Source organism: Alosa sapidissima, chromosome 12 (assembly GCF_018492685.1).
Source record: "Alosa sapidissima isolate fAloSap1 chromosome 12, fAloSap1.pri, whole genome shotgun sequence".
Classification (NCBI taxonomy): Eukaryota; Metazoa; Chordata; class Actinopteri; order Clupeiformes; family Clupeidae; genus Alosa; species Alosa sapidissima.
Window position 1 is genome coordinate 1,589,532 of NC_055968.1, and position 15,977 is coordinate 1,605,508.

At 39.5% G+C, this 15,977-nt stretch overlaps 1 protein-coding gene across 3 annotated transcripts in view; it reads right to left on the reverse strand.

The window, feature by feature from the left end:
* hdgfl2 (HDGF like 2) overlaps window positions 1–15,977 on the reverse strand; it is an 88,057-nt gene that overhangs the window by 36,207 nt on the left and 35,873 nt on the right. For 2 of the 3 annotated variants that reach the window (XM_042056172.1, XM_042056170.1), the window contains 8 exons: window positions 15,117–15,242; window positions 14,677–14,745; window positions 14,353–14,533; window positions 13,707–13,788; window positions 12,795–13,083; window positions 5,448–5,572; window positions 653–717; window positions 413–483 (listed from right to left, as the gene is read on the reverse strand). In XM_042056172.1, the coding sequence (XP_041912106.1) occupies window positions 413–483; window positions 653–717; window positions 5,448–5,572; window positions 12,795–13,083; window positions 13,707–13,788; window positions 14,353–14,533; window positions 14,677–14,745; window positions 15,117–15,242 (1,008 nt within the window). The remainder of the gene's footprint in view (window positions 1–412; window positions 484–652; window positions 718–5,447; window positions 5,573–12,794; window positions 13,084–13,706; window positions 13,789–14,352; window positions 14,534–14,676; window positions 14,746–15,116; window positions 15,243–15,977) is intronic. The other variant, XM_042056171.1, reaches the window with a different exon arrangement.

Sequence of the window (15,977 nt, forward strand, 5' to 3'; positions counted from 1 at the left end):
GCTGCCTAGAAGGGAAAACACGTTTTAAACGGCTATAGCCTACATTTAAAAACAATTTATGGAGGTAGAAACAATGCCACATGTCTATATGCAATTCTGTCTATGCCACTTTGAAAGTTTGTTTAGATCCAGTGACACTGCAGTCATGGATCGGAATGTCACACTTCGGTACTCTATTGAGAATTGGTCTGGACAGTGTCAGTTCACTTTCAATTTCTAAGGAGCATAACCAATGGGTGAAATTAAACATAAGTTGGTACATTACACTCCAGGCCATTTTAGAATATCTTTGTAAAATAAAACAACAATGATATCTTTTCAAACTTTCTTTACTTTATAAAGGCATGCAGCAAGATGCAACATTCAGTAAGCAGCCTGGAAGTATTGCCAGGTTGGCAAGGGGTTAACTCACTGGACTGTCAACTTTAAGTGCAAATTTGATGTCCGTGTGGAGCTTCTGCAGTTTCTCCTCAGGAGATGGCTCTGTCAACCAGACAGGACAAAAAGCTCAGAGTTTGAGTGTGTGTATTTTTTTAGTACAGCGATCATATACAGTATAGTCCTCATGGATCTACCACTAAACTGTTACCACTGAGAGACTCGTTAATAAATGGTAGTTCTAGTTCTCTTGTGAAATCACAGAAATCCTTACCCTTCTTTTTGTTCTCTTTCTCTGGCGGATGTTTTGGTCTATGCTTTGATTTGTCTTGCTTACTCCTGGAAAAAATAAAAGCAGGAATTGATTACCATTCTTGTGGGTTAAGTTAAAGGTTGGGTTAACAGTCTACACATTCTCTAGGTGAGCTCCATATGAGTCATACAAAGTTCCTAGAAAAGGTTTTGAGATTTAGCTAGAATGTTGGCGGCTTCCAACTACAGTGGGTACCATTTAGAAGTGGCCACTTCATTCGCGCTTCCCGTGATTCAGGCCGCTGCGTTAAATGTATTACAACTTTTCACCACGAGGTGGCAGCTTAAGTCCGTTGTAGCATTGGCGGTAAACAGGGCAGCTGACTGCATTCAGACGCGTTGCAACGGCAATGTGATTGGCAATCCGCGGACCGGTGCCGGGCCGTGGGCTGGACCAAGCCGGTCCGCCCAAAAAAAAAACAAAAAAAACATGTGCTATACGAAGCAACTGCATAGGCTTCTCGCGCGTCTGTGCAAGTGAAACTGACAAACTCGTGGGTAGGCTAGAAGCAACGATATTTAAAACAATGAATGAAGTGGATTCCTGTAATGTTCATGAAAACAGCATAGCGATTGGATAGCCTAATAAATTGCGACTTGTTGTAGGCCTAACAGTAGCTTATATTGTAGCAAATAGCCTATGGCGATGACATATTTAAAATAGATTTTTTAAATACATTTCACTCGTCTCGCTGGAGTGAGTGCAGTGTTTCCCACAGAATTGAATTATATTTGTGGTGGTAGGTTTGCAGAATTAACTTGAATGCAACAGTTTTTAACAAATTAGCGCAGCGTGGTTATGATGCTAACCAGATTTAAGCACAATTTAGTACAACCTGAAAAATCATTGTGTGGTGGTCAATGTTGATATTGTGGTGGGCTGCCACAAATAAGTCAATGTATGGGAAACACTGGAGTGCATAATGTGGGCTGTTGCGGAAATAAAAGAATTAGGGAGATGATCTGCATAAAATGAGACATTTAATTTTTCCCCGAAAAGTGGGGTAGCCACTGGCCTTGTGACCTCATGAGCTAAACCATTAATGAAGGCAAAACAAACATAAACAAAACAGCCAGATGCCTCTTCATAAAATAACAAACAGGTATCGGCAGGCTATATTAAAAGCAGAAGATTTTCAGTTTGCTTCGGGATTTAATTCACTTTTAGATTGTTTGAGCATAGTGCTAAATGTTGGGACTGTCGCAGGAGACATACTGTAGGCCTATCAGCCATCGAAATGAAAGCTCATCAGGGGGTAATATTGTGGAAACAACTGAAAAACGTTGGGTAAATATATGGGGCGTGCCACGACAAAATGAGTCTAGTTTGACAGAATAAAAAATGGGTTTATTAGATATTCATAATCCACAGACCTTAGGGTTAAGGTCATTTGTTCAATTCCGTTTAGCCAACCCAGAGATATTGGCCAAAATGTGAAGGCTATCCTCATCTCAGCAAAAAAACAAGTTTTGAGAAAATCAGCTTTAAAGTTCAAACTACACAGCACAGCTTCTAAATGCTCCATTCACGCAGGTGGTAAAACTTGTGAGGCATTCGTATAATTTGTGAGGTAGGCTAGCCTATAATGTTCGTTCAACTTCTGAAGACGACAAGGACAAAAATAGCTTAATGATTAAACGTCTACTTTTTATCCAAGCTTTAATGCGCAGCCTACACATTTGGCCTTCAAAATCACATGTCTAGGTCGTTTTACAGTAGCCTAAAATATATCTATCAGTGATAGATAAGAGGTAAAGGAATGTGTTAGTGGTGAAATCAGAAAATGCATAATTTTGTAATTTACGACGCTCGCTGCATTCAAATCGCTATGAATCGAAATGGATTTCCGCGACACAAGACTCATTTTGTTGTGGCACGCCCCATATGGTCCATACTGTAGCATACTGGCGCGCATAGTCAAAGCGGCAAAAGCCGACGTTCCTAACCTTGCTCACAAGAGCCACCTTGTTGTTGTTTGGGTCATTGCAGCTTCACTGGGGAAATATAAATAAAAGACGTGTGATCCACGCGTGAGGTCACGTGAGAATCACAAATGAAGCCGGACAATTTGAAGTAGTACCAGAGACTTTCTAATGAGGAGACACAGCACTCAAAAAATCCTCCATAGAAATGCATGGGGTTAGTTTGTAATGCCTATATGGCCGTTGTCTACACATATCCCACCCCTTTCTCGGCAAAACGTCGACATGTGAATACATTGAGCCAATCATCTTCCCAATCATGTGTCGTGAACTCGCCACTGGAGCAAGATTGGTGTCGCACGCGCATTTCTGCTGAATAGGATGCCCGATGAGTGTTGCTATATGGCCGCCGAGTTGAGGGACTTGCCTAAAAGGACTTTGGTAGTACCCACTGTACTAACAAAATCAAGCCTGACTATGCAAGCCACAGGCTATCCAGAGTTAGGACTATAGGGAGAGGTGGGGAAGCACTCTCAAGTGCAATTCCAAATTAGGGTGATGGTTAACACTGTTTATGAACCCAAATTATGGTTATGACTGAGAACCGTGTATGAGCTTTGGGAATGTTTGGGACCAAACTGGGATAGTAATCCTGATATTCTTGCAGGCCTTCCAGAAAAACTGATCTACAACACAGGTGACAAAATACACCTCAGCTCTAACCAAGGGCCGGCGCAACACGTGACATTTCTGAATCAAACAATAAACTCCAGGGGTTTTGCTAGCAGTTGAAAACATTCGGGGCTTCAGCCCACCGAGTCTAAACGGTTCTCAGAATTCCCATTTTGCCTGCTCTTGCTGCTCACCACCTCCAGACTTCCCATAACTTCGCCTCAGTTCTGTTTGTGGACTTCAGCTCCGCATTCAATACAATCCAGCGCCATCAACTCATTAAGAAACTACAGCACCTGAATGTCACCCCTCTCCTCATCCACGCATGCATCAAAATCACCCTCTGGACTCACTCACATCACCATCCATGGCCAACTAGTTGAACAGGTCAGCACTTTCAAATATCTTGGTCTCACAATTGACAATAAGCTTAACTTCAATGAACATGCCACCATCACAGAAACGTGCACAACAGAGACTGTATGCCATACGCAAACTCTAGATCACTGTATGTTGCCCCCCCATCTCCTTCTGCTACTCTACAAAAGCATCATCCAACCCCTTCTACTCTATTGCAAATCTGCCTAGAGCAGGCTGTCACCACAAACTGAGTAACTGTGCAAGAAGAATAACTGTGGGGGAGGCCACCAAGGCACCTATGGCAACTCTGAAGAAGTTAAAAGCTTCAGCAGCTGAGATGGGAGAAACTATGCATACAACAACTTTTGCTCGAGTTCTTCACCAGTCAATGCTCTATGCATGAGTAGCAAATCTCTAATCAAATCTCGACTAAGTTCGACCTAAGACATGTAGGAGACCCTTTGGTCAAATGGTCTCCTAGGTCCTTGGTCTGATGAGACCAAAATGTATCTCTTTGGCCATCAGACTAGATGCTATTTTTTGCGGACACCAAACACTGCACATCTCAAAAACACAGCATCCCATTTGAAGCATGGTGGTGGCAGAACCATGCTGAGGGGATACTTCTCGACACCAGGTCCTGGAAGGCTTGTAAACGTAAAAGTAAAACGAATTCAGCAAATTATATCCTGGAGGACAATCTGATTCAGTCTGCAAGAGAATTACAACTTGGGAGAAGATTTACTTTACAGAAAGACAATGGGCCGAAAACTACTCATGAATGGTTTAAAGACAGCAAGATGAATGTTCTGGAGAGCCAGAGTCAAAGCCCAGACCTTAATCCTATAGAAAATCTGTGGCCTTGAAAATAGCTGTTCACACCCAATCCCATTCCAACCTGACAAAGCTTAAGGAGTTTTGCAAAGAAAATGTGAGTAAAATTGCAGCATCCAAATGTGCAAGCATAACTGAAAGCTATCCACTCAGGCTCCATGCCAAAAATCTATTAAATGCTGACTTGAAAGGGGTGAATATTAATGTAATCGCTTATTTTGCATTATATATTTTTAATGAATTAACATTGCTTTGTAGAAATCTGACATTAAAAGGGGAAATCCGGTTTCAGAAGACATTTCTGCTTTTTTGGTTTACAAATTACATTGCTATAAATTATTGCTATAAATCATTTTGTTGCTAATGCAAACGACAGTCTAGCTCAAAACTCCTCAGACAACAAACAAAAGTTTGAACTCGTTATTATTAATAAATAGACCATACAGTGGGTACCACTTGGAATTGTCCGATTTCACGATTCTCACGGGACCTCACGCGTGAATCACGCATCTTTTATTTATATTTCCCCAGTGAAACTGCAATGACCCAAATAACCACAAGTAATACGTTGTAAGTTGTACGTTATAAGTTGTAATACATTATAAGTTGTAATACGCTGTACTGTAGGTTGTGTTTACAGCGAACTATCCATTTAAGTCATTCTGGTCAAGTGAACGGATATGACCGCAAATACTGAATGGATCTGGATCTGATAATAGACAGGATTATCTGTGTTTGATAATGTTGCATGTTCATTATAAGACTGTTATAAAAATTCAACAATGTAATTTGCACAAACCAAAAAAACTAAAATGTCTTCTGAATGACACTTCCACCTGTATAAAGTTTCCTTTCTTCAGACTTCACATGGGGCACATACAAAGTTTATACTCTGCCAAATTTGTGTATCAAGTAAGTAAATTATCTATTACCAAACCACTTTCCCAAATGCATCTTAAATGTGTTACTTTGGTTTGTCCACTGCACGTTGGATTTTCTTCTTCCTGTGTCTTTCCTTCTGCTCTTCACCTTCTTTTTCCTTCTTCCATCTCTCTTTCTTCTGGTTGTCTGACCGTTTGCTTTTTTTTTTTGGCTGGTGGTATAAACAAACAATCAACAATCAGTGCACTATGTATTAGAAATTCAATTGAATGTTTAAAACAATGAAATTAGCAACTCCATACTCTTAAGAATTGAAATCACCACCTTTGCTGACCAACATTCACACAGCTTTTGAAACAGCATTTATGTGGTTAAGAAAGTGGAATTAAAAAAGTTACAAAAAGACAGCCATGTAAAGAGAGAAACGTATGATGATTTCATACAGAAAACTTTCCTTTCTAGGGTCCATTTATGGTAGTTAACAACATTTGATTGAGAGAAAAATTGCCTTAATTTGTGGATTTTTTTGCACTGAATGGGCTTATATTGAAAGCTAAGCATGTCAAAAAACAAACGCTATTTTATAACATTGACAATGCTCAAAATATAATTACACTTCTGTGGTAGTGTGGTGAAGGTCCCTACAGACAAACCAAAGTATTGTACACTTTGAAAGTGTACAGAGAGGTTATAACAAGACCTGTATCTGAAGGAAGCAAATTGCCTGGATTTGTGTTCTGGTAGCGTCAAATGGGCATGTTCGACTTCTTCCAGTGCTGTGTAGATCTGGCCTAATGATAGGCATGTTTGTATTGTAAGATTCAGCCAGATCTGCGCAGCGCTGCAAGATCGAACACACCCGCTTATTTTACACTTTGTAAAATAGCATTTGTTTGGCACCAAACAAACTCTGGCATTTTGATTAGTGTCCATTGGTGATCCATTTTGGAAATGGGACGTGAATGAAGCTTGTCCAGATTCATTCTCAATTGAGATAAGGTCTGGTGCTAATCAGGCCATCAAGACACCAGGTAGCATGCCTTTTAGGTAGCTAGCTTGCTGATTTTAGACCGAAACTGGCATAGTGCTTATTTAGTAGAATTAAGTTGCTCAATAAGTTAAAGTAACACAGTGAAAGAATACTTTCCCCTTGGCAATGTTCAACATTCTGTTTTCATGAAAGTCTACCGGACTGCCCTACACATAAGAAAATGACACTTAAGGGCATCAGTCATTCTGGCACGCAGTGGCAATGGCAGAGACGCCATTCTCTCCAATAACTGCACCTGGAAGCCAGCCCAATTTACCCGGCCCACGAAATTTGAGGTCTGGAAACTGAGATTGAGATCCATTGAGAAGCCTTTATGCCTGAACCAGAACAGTCTGTGCCAAATCAAATCGTCTGGGTGGACTTTATGACAATGGACAGATCATGTCGTGTCACTCACGTCACCTGAGCATGCTTGAATTGATTTTGTTTTCATTACAAAGGCTGTCACTAGAGAAGCTAGATGTTTAGATTTCGCTATTGCGTCAGTTGTACAACATATTGAGAGCGCAATACCTTTAAAAAACAAAAAACATCGATTAAGGCATTTGTCGAGAAGAAGGATGTTTTGGTTGTTCTCCCTACAGGATTCACACATTTTGTTGCTCTGACTTTCAAGAACGGGCCTTTATTTTGTCCCGAAATTGCACTGTGCCTACTTCAGAGGGCCACCTCTTTTGGCCTACCATCAAATGCTTGACCTCTTTAGAAAGCTTGGACCCTGTAGTTTCTTATGAAACAATCAGAATAACTGTGTGAAGTACTGGCACAGAGTTACAGAGGCTAGAATATTGTTTTTCCTTTCTGTCGGATAACAAGAATCTCTGAACTGACCACATTTCAGCCCTCTAAGTCACTTTATTGGACTTTAGAAACACAACTGAGCCCTAGCACCCAGTCTTGAGAAGCTGTGTGCAAAAGTAGATCAATATAGAATGAAAAATGAGTACTTTAGACCATCATTTGCCAAGGTATGCTCATGCGTTTTGTAAAATGCCCTATGGAAACTCCCCATAGGACTTTTAGTTACCCAAAATGTAAACTGACAATAAAAGCCTTACTGTGTGGCAACTTCTAGGTGTAGAAGCATAATCCTGGTCTCAAATGAAAAGGTAACACTCTGAGGTTTCTTGTCAGAGGTTCTGATATAGAATGACTACACAATATATGGAATAACACAAAAGTCTCTATCTTTCCATTTTGTTTGTTGGTTCAATGGCTGTGTATAAGATGGACTATACATATACACATTACACAACTAATATTGGATAAAACAACATGAATATTCAATTTCTATGGATTCCTGTGAATATTTCAATACCCAATATGCTGCATCTACTTATTGCTAAGGATACACACTGCAGCTAGAATGTAGAAAAGCACCAAAGGCAGAGGAGGGGATTTTTGATTAAATTGAATTGAAGCATAGTAAGATTAATCTGACAATGTAAAGCACTATACAGATTTTACACAAAAAAAGGTTGTCATCATGTATGGATCCCAAGAGTCCAAGCTTTCAAATGGTGTATGACATTACTATTCTACATAGCAATATGGTGCAATTGAATAGTCGGAGTGCCATTCTCAATTTCACAACGTAACTCATTTGAACCAGACCACCGTCTCAAATAAGCCTATAACATAATAATGCATGTAGTCTTTAACTTATACACAGGGAAAATGCACTAACTGGCAGAAATTAATAAAGCCATTGCAGCCAAACTACTTTCTAGTATTATAGGCTAATGTACACATTACTGTACACTCCTGAGCAGGGCTTCGAAACGGTTCAAGGAACGAAAACGAACGGAATTTTATGGAATTTTACGAGGAGCGGAAACGAAAACAAAATGGTCTTCAACTGTTCCGGAACAGAAACGTTATTCTGAAATCCACAAAACCGGTTAATAACGTTTTTTTTTCGTTCTCTATATATTTTATAAAATTTCACAAAAGCATATCCTATGTCAGGGAGACTATTTCCGGTTGTGCGAAAAACAAGCCCGCATATACACTGTTAATGTGAGCTAACAAGCCGCTATGTAGCCAACTACTTTGATTTCTGCAGTTTGAAAAAAAAAAAAAAAAAAAAACGAATAAATGGACCTTTGGTCCAAATTTGTATATTTTGTCTTGCTGTTGTAATGTAACCTATCCGTCTGCCACTTCGGATCTTAGGCCAGCTCGTAGCGTAGGCTCCTGAAACTGATTTGGAAATTGTTTGTAGCCTATGCGTAATAGCCTATTTTGCCTGTCCACGCCTTGTCGTTTTAAAGTCGGGATTTGAAATGTTTGCGCAATTATAGCCTATTCTATGTAGAAGAGTTAAACGGGAAATTTGAGATATGCCTCGTCAGACAGGCAGACAGACAGGTTCATTTATAAACCGAGGTTGGAATTATAGCGCAAGCCTTTGAAGATCTCCATATGAATAAAACTTAGGCTACAACCAGGTAAGGAGTTTAGCACGTATCCAGAAATATTTTTGATGAGAAATTATTTATAGGCATAGGTTAGGCCTACAGTCTGCAGGCTATGGGATGGATAGCCCATCTGAATGTTTTTGGATGGCGCCTGTGATTTATTATTTTTGGGCATAGCTACGGTATAGGCTAAATCAAGGGGAAATAATGAGTATGTCTATTCTAAGGTAAAGTCCACAAAAATAGACTTGATAGGCCCGCCAAACACTGCCGGAACTTTAAGAACGAACAATATTTTGCGCTCCGAACCGGTTCAGGACCGATATGTTGGTGGCGGAACGCACGCAAGAACGAAAACGTTAAACATAGGCCTACCTGAACCGTTCGGAACGGAACGTTTGAAAAATAATTTCGTTTTCAAGCCCTGCTCCTGGGTGTTCAGTTGTCTTGTGTGTGGAAATAAATAAACAAACAATTTTGGAATTTGCACTGAGATGTTGTCGGATAGCCATTGAATATTCAGATGTTTCAAAATATCTGGGAACTTTCCGGAGCTCTAAATGGCAGAGGATAGCTACAGATCAATTCACACAAATCATTGAAGTAGGCTGTATTATGGGCCATAATATATGACTTTGTCAATAAACATAGAAGAGGCAAAGCGCAAGTTCAATAGCAAACAGGACTTTTTCAGCACATATCAAACCATGTAGGCTAGCCCAATGAACGCCTATGTAAATACACAAGACACTCACATCAAAGCAGGGTGAGTTCTTCGGACTTGCGAGTGCTGTCAAAATCGATCGTATGCAGTTTGCACATATAGTCTAGTGGTGTGGTGGTGAAGTGCAGTCATACTGCATTCAAGAGCTTAGGGTAGGTCTACGTCCAGTAGTAGCCTATATTTTAATTTAACATCTTTAATGGTAAGAGATCGCACAGGGATGGATAATGAGCGTTGTTTAAGATTAAATTACAATGCCAGACACCTTCAGATATGAGAGACCCCTTCAGATTTTTGACTTTGTTGTTTTCATGGGAGCCAGTCCTAATTCTAAGGGAGCTCGGCTCCCTCTGGCTCCCACTTAATTCGAGCACTGGAATAGTTGAACAGTTAAATAGTTGGATAGTTTAAATGGTTAAATTATTTAATAGGGAATTATTGTAGTGGAGACTTTTATTTTGAAACAGTTGTGGGCAGAGGAAACAGTTTAAAAGGATCTGTAGTCTTAAGAGAGCCAGATTGTGTGCCTGAGACAGACAGTTGCTGGAGGTGGCCGGAACCATATGGCTCTGGTCGGAACACTTGGCATAGGATTCTAAGTGCTCTATTGTGATGCCATAATCGCCAATGTTAAGTCTATGGGGAAAATTTTAATAGTTTTTAATTAATAGTTCAAAAAGTATAAAAGTTACAAATATGAAAAATACATTCCACACCTGTCCTAAGTAAGAACTACATACTGTAACGCAGTTTGAATGAAGTTTCTACATTAAACGGTTGAAGCCGCATTTAAAAGAAAAAGAAAAAGCGTTTAATAAGAATAATAATAACTAGAAAACGCAATTCCAGGGAATTACCAGTGCATGAAAATGCAAAACATATGGTGTGAAATATATAGTTAAAACAGATGATGTGCTAATTGGCAACCAACATGATGAGGTTAATATAGTTGAAATGACTGAACTAGGTAGATGAGGTTTAATATAGTTGGAATGACTGGACAGTTAAATAGGTGGATAGTGTAAAAGGTTAAATTATTTGCTAGGTAGACGAGATTTAATATAGTTGGAATGACTGAACTAGGTAGATGAGGTTTAATATAGCCTGGCCACCTGGCTTAGGATTCTAATTGCTTAACGGCAGTCTTAATAGAGCCATTTTGTATGCTTAAAGCCTGAGACAGAGTATATAGTTTAAAAAAATGTAGATAGTGTAATGGATGTTGATACGCAGATTGTTTAATGGATGTTGATGGATAGTTTAATGGGTGGATGAGTGAATGGTTTGAAGAGGATGAATGGATAGAAAGTTGGATGAAATGTGCCTTATATCCTTGTAGAATGGAGAGACACAGAGAGAGTTGGCCTAGTTCAACAGAAAGCAGTTGATACAGGTGCAATCAGTTGAACTGATTCTTTGATGGGGCCTAGATGAGCAGCTGAGATAATACAGAGATGGTTACTACGGTGATGCTAGGATAGACATGGTGGTTGCATAGCTTAATAAAAGTTGATAGTTTAAAAGTAGACTGTTTAAAAGCTGAATGTAGATAGTTTAAAAAGTTGTTGATAGACAGTAGATAGTTTAAAAGTTGTTGATAGACAGCTAGTTTAATAGATAGTTTAAAAGTAAACCGTTGAAGGTAAATAGTTTAAAAGTTGTTGACAGACTGGAAGTTTAATGAATGTTGATATTCAAATAGTTTAATGGCTGTGTATAGGTAGATATTTGACGATAACTGAAAGTTGGAATGGCTCTAATGTTTGCTAGCAGTTAAAAATGCTAACTAGCATGCTAACAATGCTAACATGTTAACTATGCTAACCATGTTACTTAGCTAACTTAGCTAATCATTTTTAGCAGTTTTGCTAAAAATGCTAACTAACATGCTAACAATGCTAACATGCTAACTAGCTACAGTGGGTAGGAGTCATAGTTGATGACAAGTAACAGTTACAATGGCTGAACAGTTAAAAAGTTCAGTAGTTTAAAGGGTTAAATTGTTTAATAGTGAAATATTGTAGTGAGGACTTTTATTTTGAAACAGTTTTTGGCAGAGGAAGCAGTTGAACAGGTTGTGTAGTCTTAATATGGCCAGTTTGTATGCTTAAAGCCTGAGACTGGCAGTTGATCCAGGTGGCCTGAACACCTGCCATAGGATTCTAATTGCTTAACGGCCGTATTATGATGTCACAATCGGCAATGTTAAGTCTATGGGGATTTTTAAAAAGTTTTTCTTTAATAGTTTAAAAAGTATAAAAGTTTCAAAGTTGAAAAGACATAGCAACCCGATCTGTTTGAAGACCTACGTTACAAAGTTTGAATGAAGTTTCTAAGTTAAACTGTTCAAGAGAAATTGCGTACGGAAAAAGTGGTAAGCGGAATAATAATAATAATAAGAAGAAGAAATCGGATAACAATAGAGTGCATTTTCATGCAGAAGAAGAAGAAGAAGAAGAAGAAGAAGAAGAAGAAGAAGAAGAAGAAGAAGAAGAAGAAGAAGAAGAAGAGTACAATGCATTTTCATGCACTGTAATAATAATCGTAAGAATAAGAAGACTTGGAAGAACAGTACAGTGCATTTTCATGCACTGTAATAAGAAGAAGCCTAGGAAGAACAGTACAGTGCATTTTCATGCACTGTAATAAATCGGATAACAATAGAGTGCATTTTCATGCACTCTAATAAGAAGACTTGGAAGAACAATATAGTGCATTTTCATGCACTATAATAAGAAGCAGCAGCCTAGGAAGAACAGTACAGTGCATTTTCATGCACTGTAATAAGAAATCGGATAACAGTAGATTGCATTTTCATGCACTCTAATAACAACAAGAACCGTACAGAACCGAAAACCGTGACTTTAAAACCGCATTTTGAGCTATCAGCATGTATGTCAACGCCCTGTAAACATACACACCACTTATTGTCTCACTTCCGCGTGTATATCAACGGCAAGTGTATGGCGCCCTCTAGGGTTAGGGTTAGGGTTAGGTTTATGGTAAGGTTATGGCGTTGATAAACACGGCAAAATGCTATCATGCGTTAATAATGCTAGTGCTATTATGCGATAACACGCTAGTGGCTATTGGCGTGTCATACATACGCAGTTCATGATCTCAGTCTGCTACAAGAGGTTAAGTTGATGACACGGTCAAGTCAAAAGTTATACAATTATGTATTATGACCATGAATGAACAGAAATCTTAAGTCATCAATCCAGACAGGGCCACTTACCTCAGTGGGTGCCGGTGAGTCAGAGTCTGATGGAGCAGGGAGAGGTGGTGGTGGTGGTTTCTTACTCTTCTTGAGAGGATAGTCATCTACTCCCTCATCTGAGCTGCTGCTGGTGTCCCTTTTCCCACCCTTCTCTTTCTCGCGTTTTTTCTTCTCCTCCTCTTCCTTTTCCCTATCTCGCAATCTCCGTAGCTCCTCTGCTTCCTCCCTTTTCCTACGCTCTTCAAGTTCACGACGACGCTCCTCATCTCGTTTCTTCCACTCACTGATGCGGTCCAATTCACTGCCACTGAAAAGGAAAAAAGGAGTCACAACTTTTTTCTATTCATTGTAGTCAATAAAACAGTGGATGGAAGAGTCAGGTAAGTTGAGCCAGTGGGCAAGTTAAATCACCACCTGTATCTTGGAAAGTTATTTTTTTGTGTCAAAGTATTTTCTTGGGCGTAAAGAGTATAATCAGTCTCACATCAAAAGTAAATAATCTCAGTTTACAAAGTTGTATCAGATATATTGGTGACCAGGAACTGTATAAAACCATGTAAGTGAATTAGAAATACCCCTAATTTGGGGTAAGTTGAGTCAGAAGAACTATAGCTCTGGAAAAAATCAAGAGACCACTGCACATTTTTCTGATGTCATCCTACAGTTGCTGAGTGGCATTCGAATGAGTTGATGGTCATATTCAAAATTAAGAGACCACTGCAAATATGAATATGACCGCCAACTCATTCAAATGTCACTCAGCAACTGTAGGAAGACATCAAAAATGTGCAGTGATCTCTTATTTTTTTTCCAGATGGACCACATCCTGAATGTGTGTTCTTTGCATTAGTTTTAGTCCCATGTCATATTCCTTTTGGCTATAAATGGCTAAAAAAATGGCTCAAATTACCCACTCTCCCCTATGCTCACCTGTCACTATCGGAGGAGGAGGAAGAAGCCTTCTCTGGGACAGGTTTCGGTTTCCTTCCAGGTGGTTTTGAAAGTTTTTTTTCTGAATGAGAAAAAAAAAAAGATACATTGATTGGGATTTAAAAGAAATGCATTATTGGCCCTCAACTGTCCACAAACTGAATAAATATTGTAAAACATCTGACCGTGCAATAAGAGGCTTCTGGTGAAATTAGATAGCTAAATGATATTTCACCTTGCTTTAAAAAGGTGGGCAGCCGTGGCCCACTGGTTAGCACTCTGGACTTGTAACCAGAGCCCCGACCAGTGGGCCACAGCTGAAGTGCCCTTAAGCAAGGCACCTAACCCCTCACTGCTCCCCGAGTGCCGCTGTGGTTGCAGGCAGCTCACTGCGCCGGGATTAGATCCCCTCATGGGATCAAAAGAGTATATATACTTATACTTAAAAACAGATTTGTATTCAACCGAGCATATGACTACATGAATGAGCAGGACCTTCTACCAAGAAATTTTAAAAGACCAGTTATTCTTGGAGACTAGACAATTATTGGAATAATTTGGCCGGACTCAACACTTAAGTATGTTGTCGAGTTTGTAAGTCTGACAACTACATTAACAACCACAACACAATCTCAACAATTCTCACCTTTCTTGGCAGCCTGAACACGTTTGCGATCAGGGGCATCAGAATCAGACTCAGATTTTGAGCCAGTCTGTGACTCAGAGCCAGAGATTGCAGGACGCGGTTTGGAATCATCGGAGTCAGATTTACCTCCTCTCTGCTCAGACTGTGATCCTGAATCGGAATCGGAGCCTGTTGAAGGCTTCTGTCGAACAAAAAATAAGCCATTCCAAAGTTTGTTCATATAATTTATACTAAAACCTTGTAATTCATTTCAAATTTCCAATGACGGAACCCATTTATTAAAATGCTGCTTTGTTACATAATTTCTAAAATTTAATTTGTTACCGTCTTCCTTCCTCTTGCTGTGGCTTTTTTCCCAGTTCTGCCAGTTAACTTCTTTTCCGGTGTGAAATCCTAAGGGGCATCCACAGCAATCAGCAATGACTAAGGAGCAAATCCTCTCAATACAACTAAAACAATTCTTTTCAAATGGATAGTTCGGGTCCTTAATTATGACTGATTGATTCGGGTTTGATGCCGTTGTAAAATCCAGCACAACCCTTCATGTTGACCGCATTTCGTTCTATATTACTGCGCTACACACAAAAGTTAGAGTTGATGCATCATGATGTTGCTTGGCAACCATTTTGATACATATTTCTTGGCAATGGAGCTGATGCTACTATATTTGTTGCCAAGACATTGTGTGCAAATAATTGTGGGTAATCCAGGTAAGATGTCAAACTGATATACTGAAATAATGTTAAGGGTTTCAGTTATTGTACCTGGTCGCTACTTTTTCCTGAATCAGAGTCTGATGTTGGGGAGGGCTCAGACTCTGACGTACTCCCGTTGCCTTGCTGTCTGTCTTTCTCACTGGATGAGCCTCGGACCTTCTTTGCTGAAGACTGCTATAAAAACACAAAATAATTCTATATATTGGATTATATAAACAGGAAGTGAGCTCATATCTCCGCAACCATTTAATGTATCATAACCAATCTTAGTAAGTAGACTCATGACCCCATCAGGAGGATGTTCAAAAAAATTGGTGACCTTTGTGATAATAAACTTGTACTTGTAACAAAAGGCAATTGAAAATGTAGCGAAGTAAAGAGTAGATTACTGGCTCAAAAATGTGTAAAAGTTGAAGTAAAAGTAGAAGTACCGTTTTGAAAAAGGAATATGGAAAGTTGCCGTTCCAAGAAAAAAATACTTTATTACTCATGTGCGTACTTGTAGCACGTTACTACCCACCCCTGGTATACTGCATAGTCCTGCGTATCACATATAATAGACTACACCACTGGTCCCAACATTCATTCATTCATGAGCACTGTGCACCAGCTTATTTGCAGCCCTGGCCTGGACATTGCTTGGCTCCGTTAGTTGACATTGACAATGTTGCTATGATCAAAAGTCTTATGCATTGACACATCCGAAAAGCCAAAACACATGTTTTGCAGTTGCAGTGTGCCCGAAAGGTCATATGGCACCAGATTTTTCGTGCATCCTCATGATCGAGTCCCAAGTCTATGTACCAAGTTTGGTTTCGCTGAGAACTCACTTCCTTTGGCAGCTTTGCGTCTGATTTCGATTGGCTGTGATGGGTGAACGCTTTCGAATATCAAAAATCCTTTCTGTAA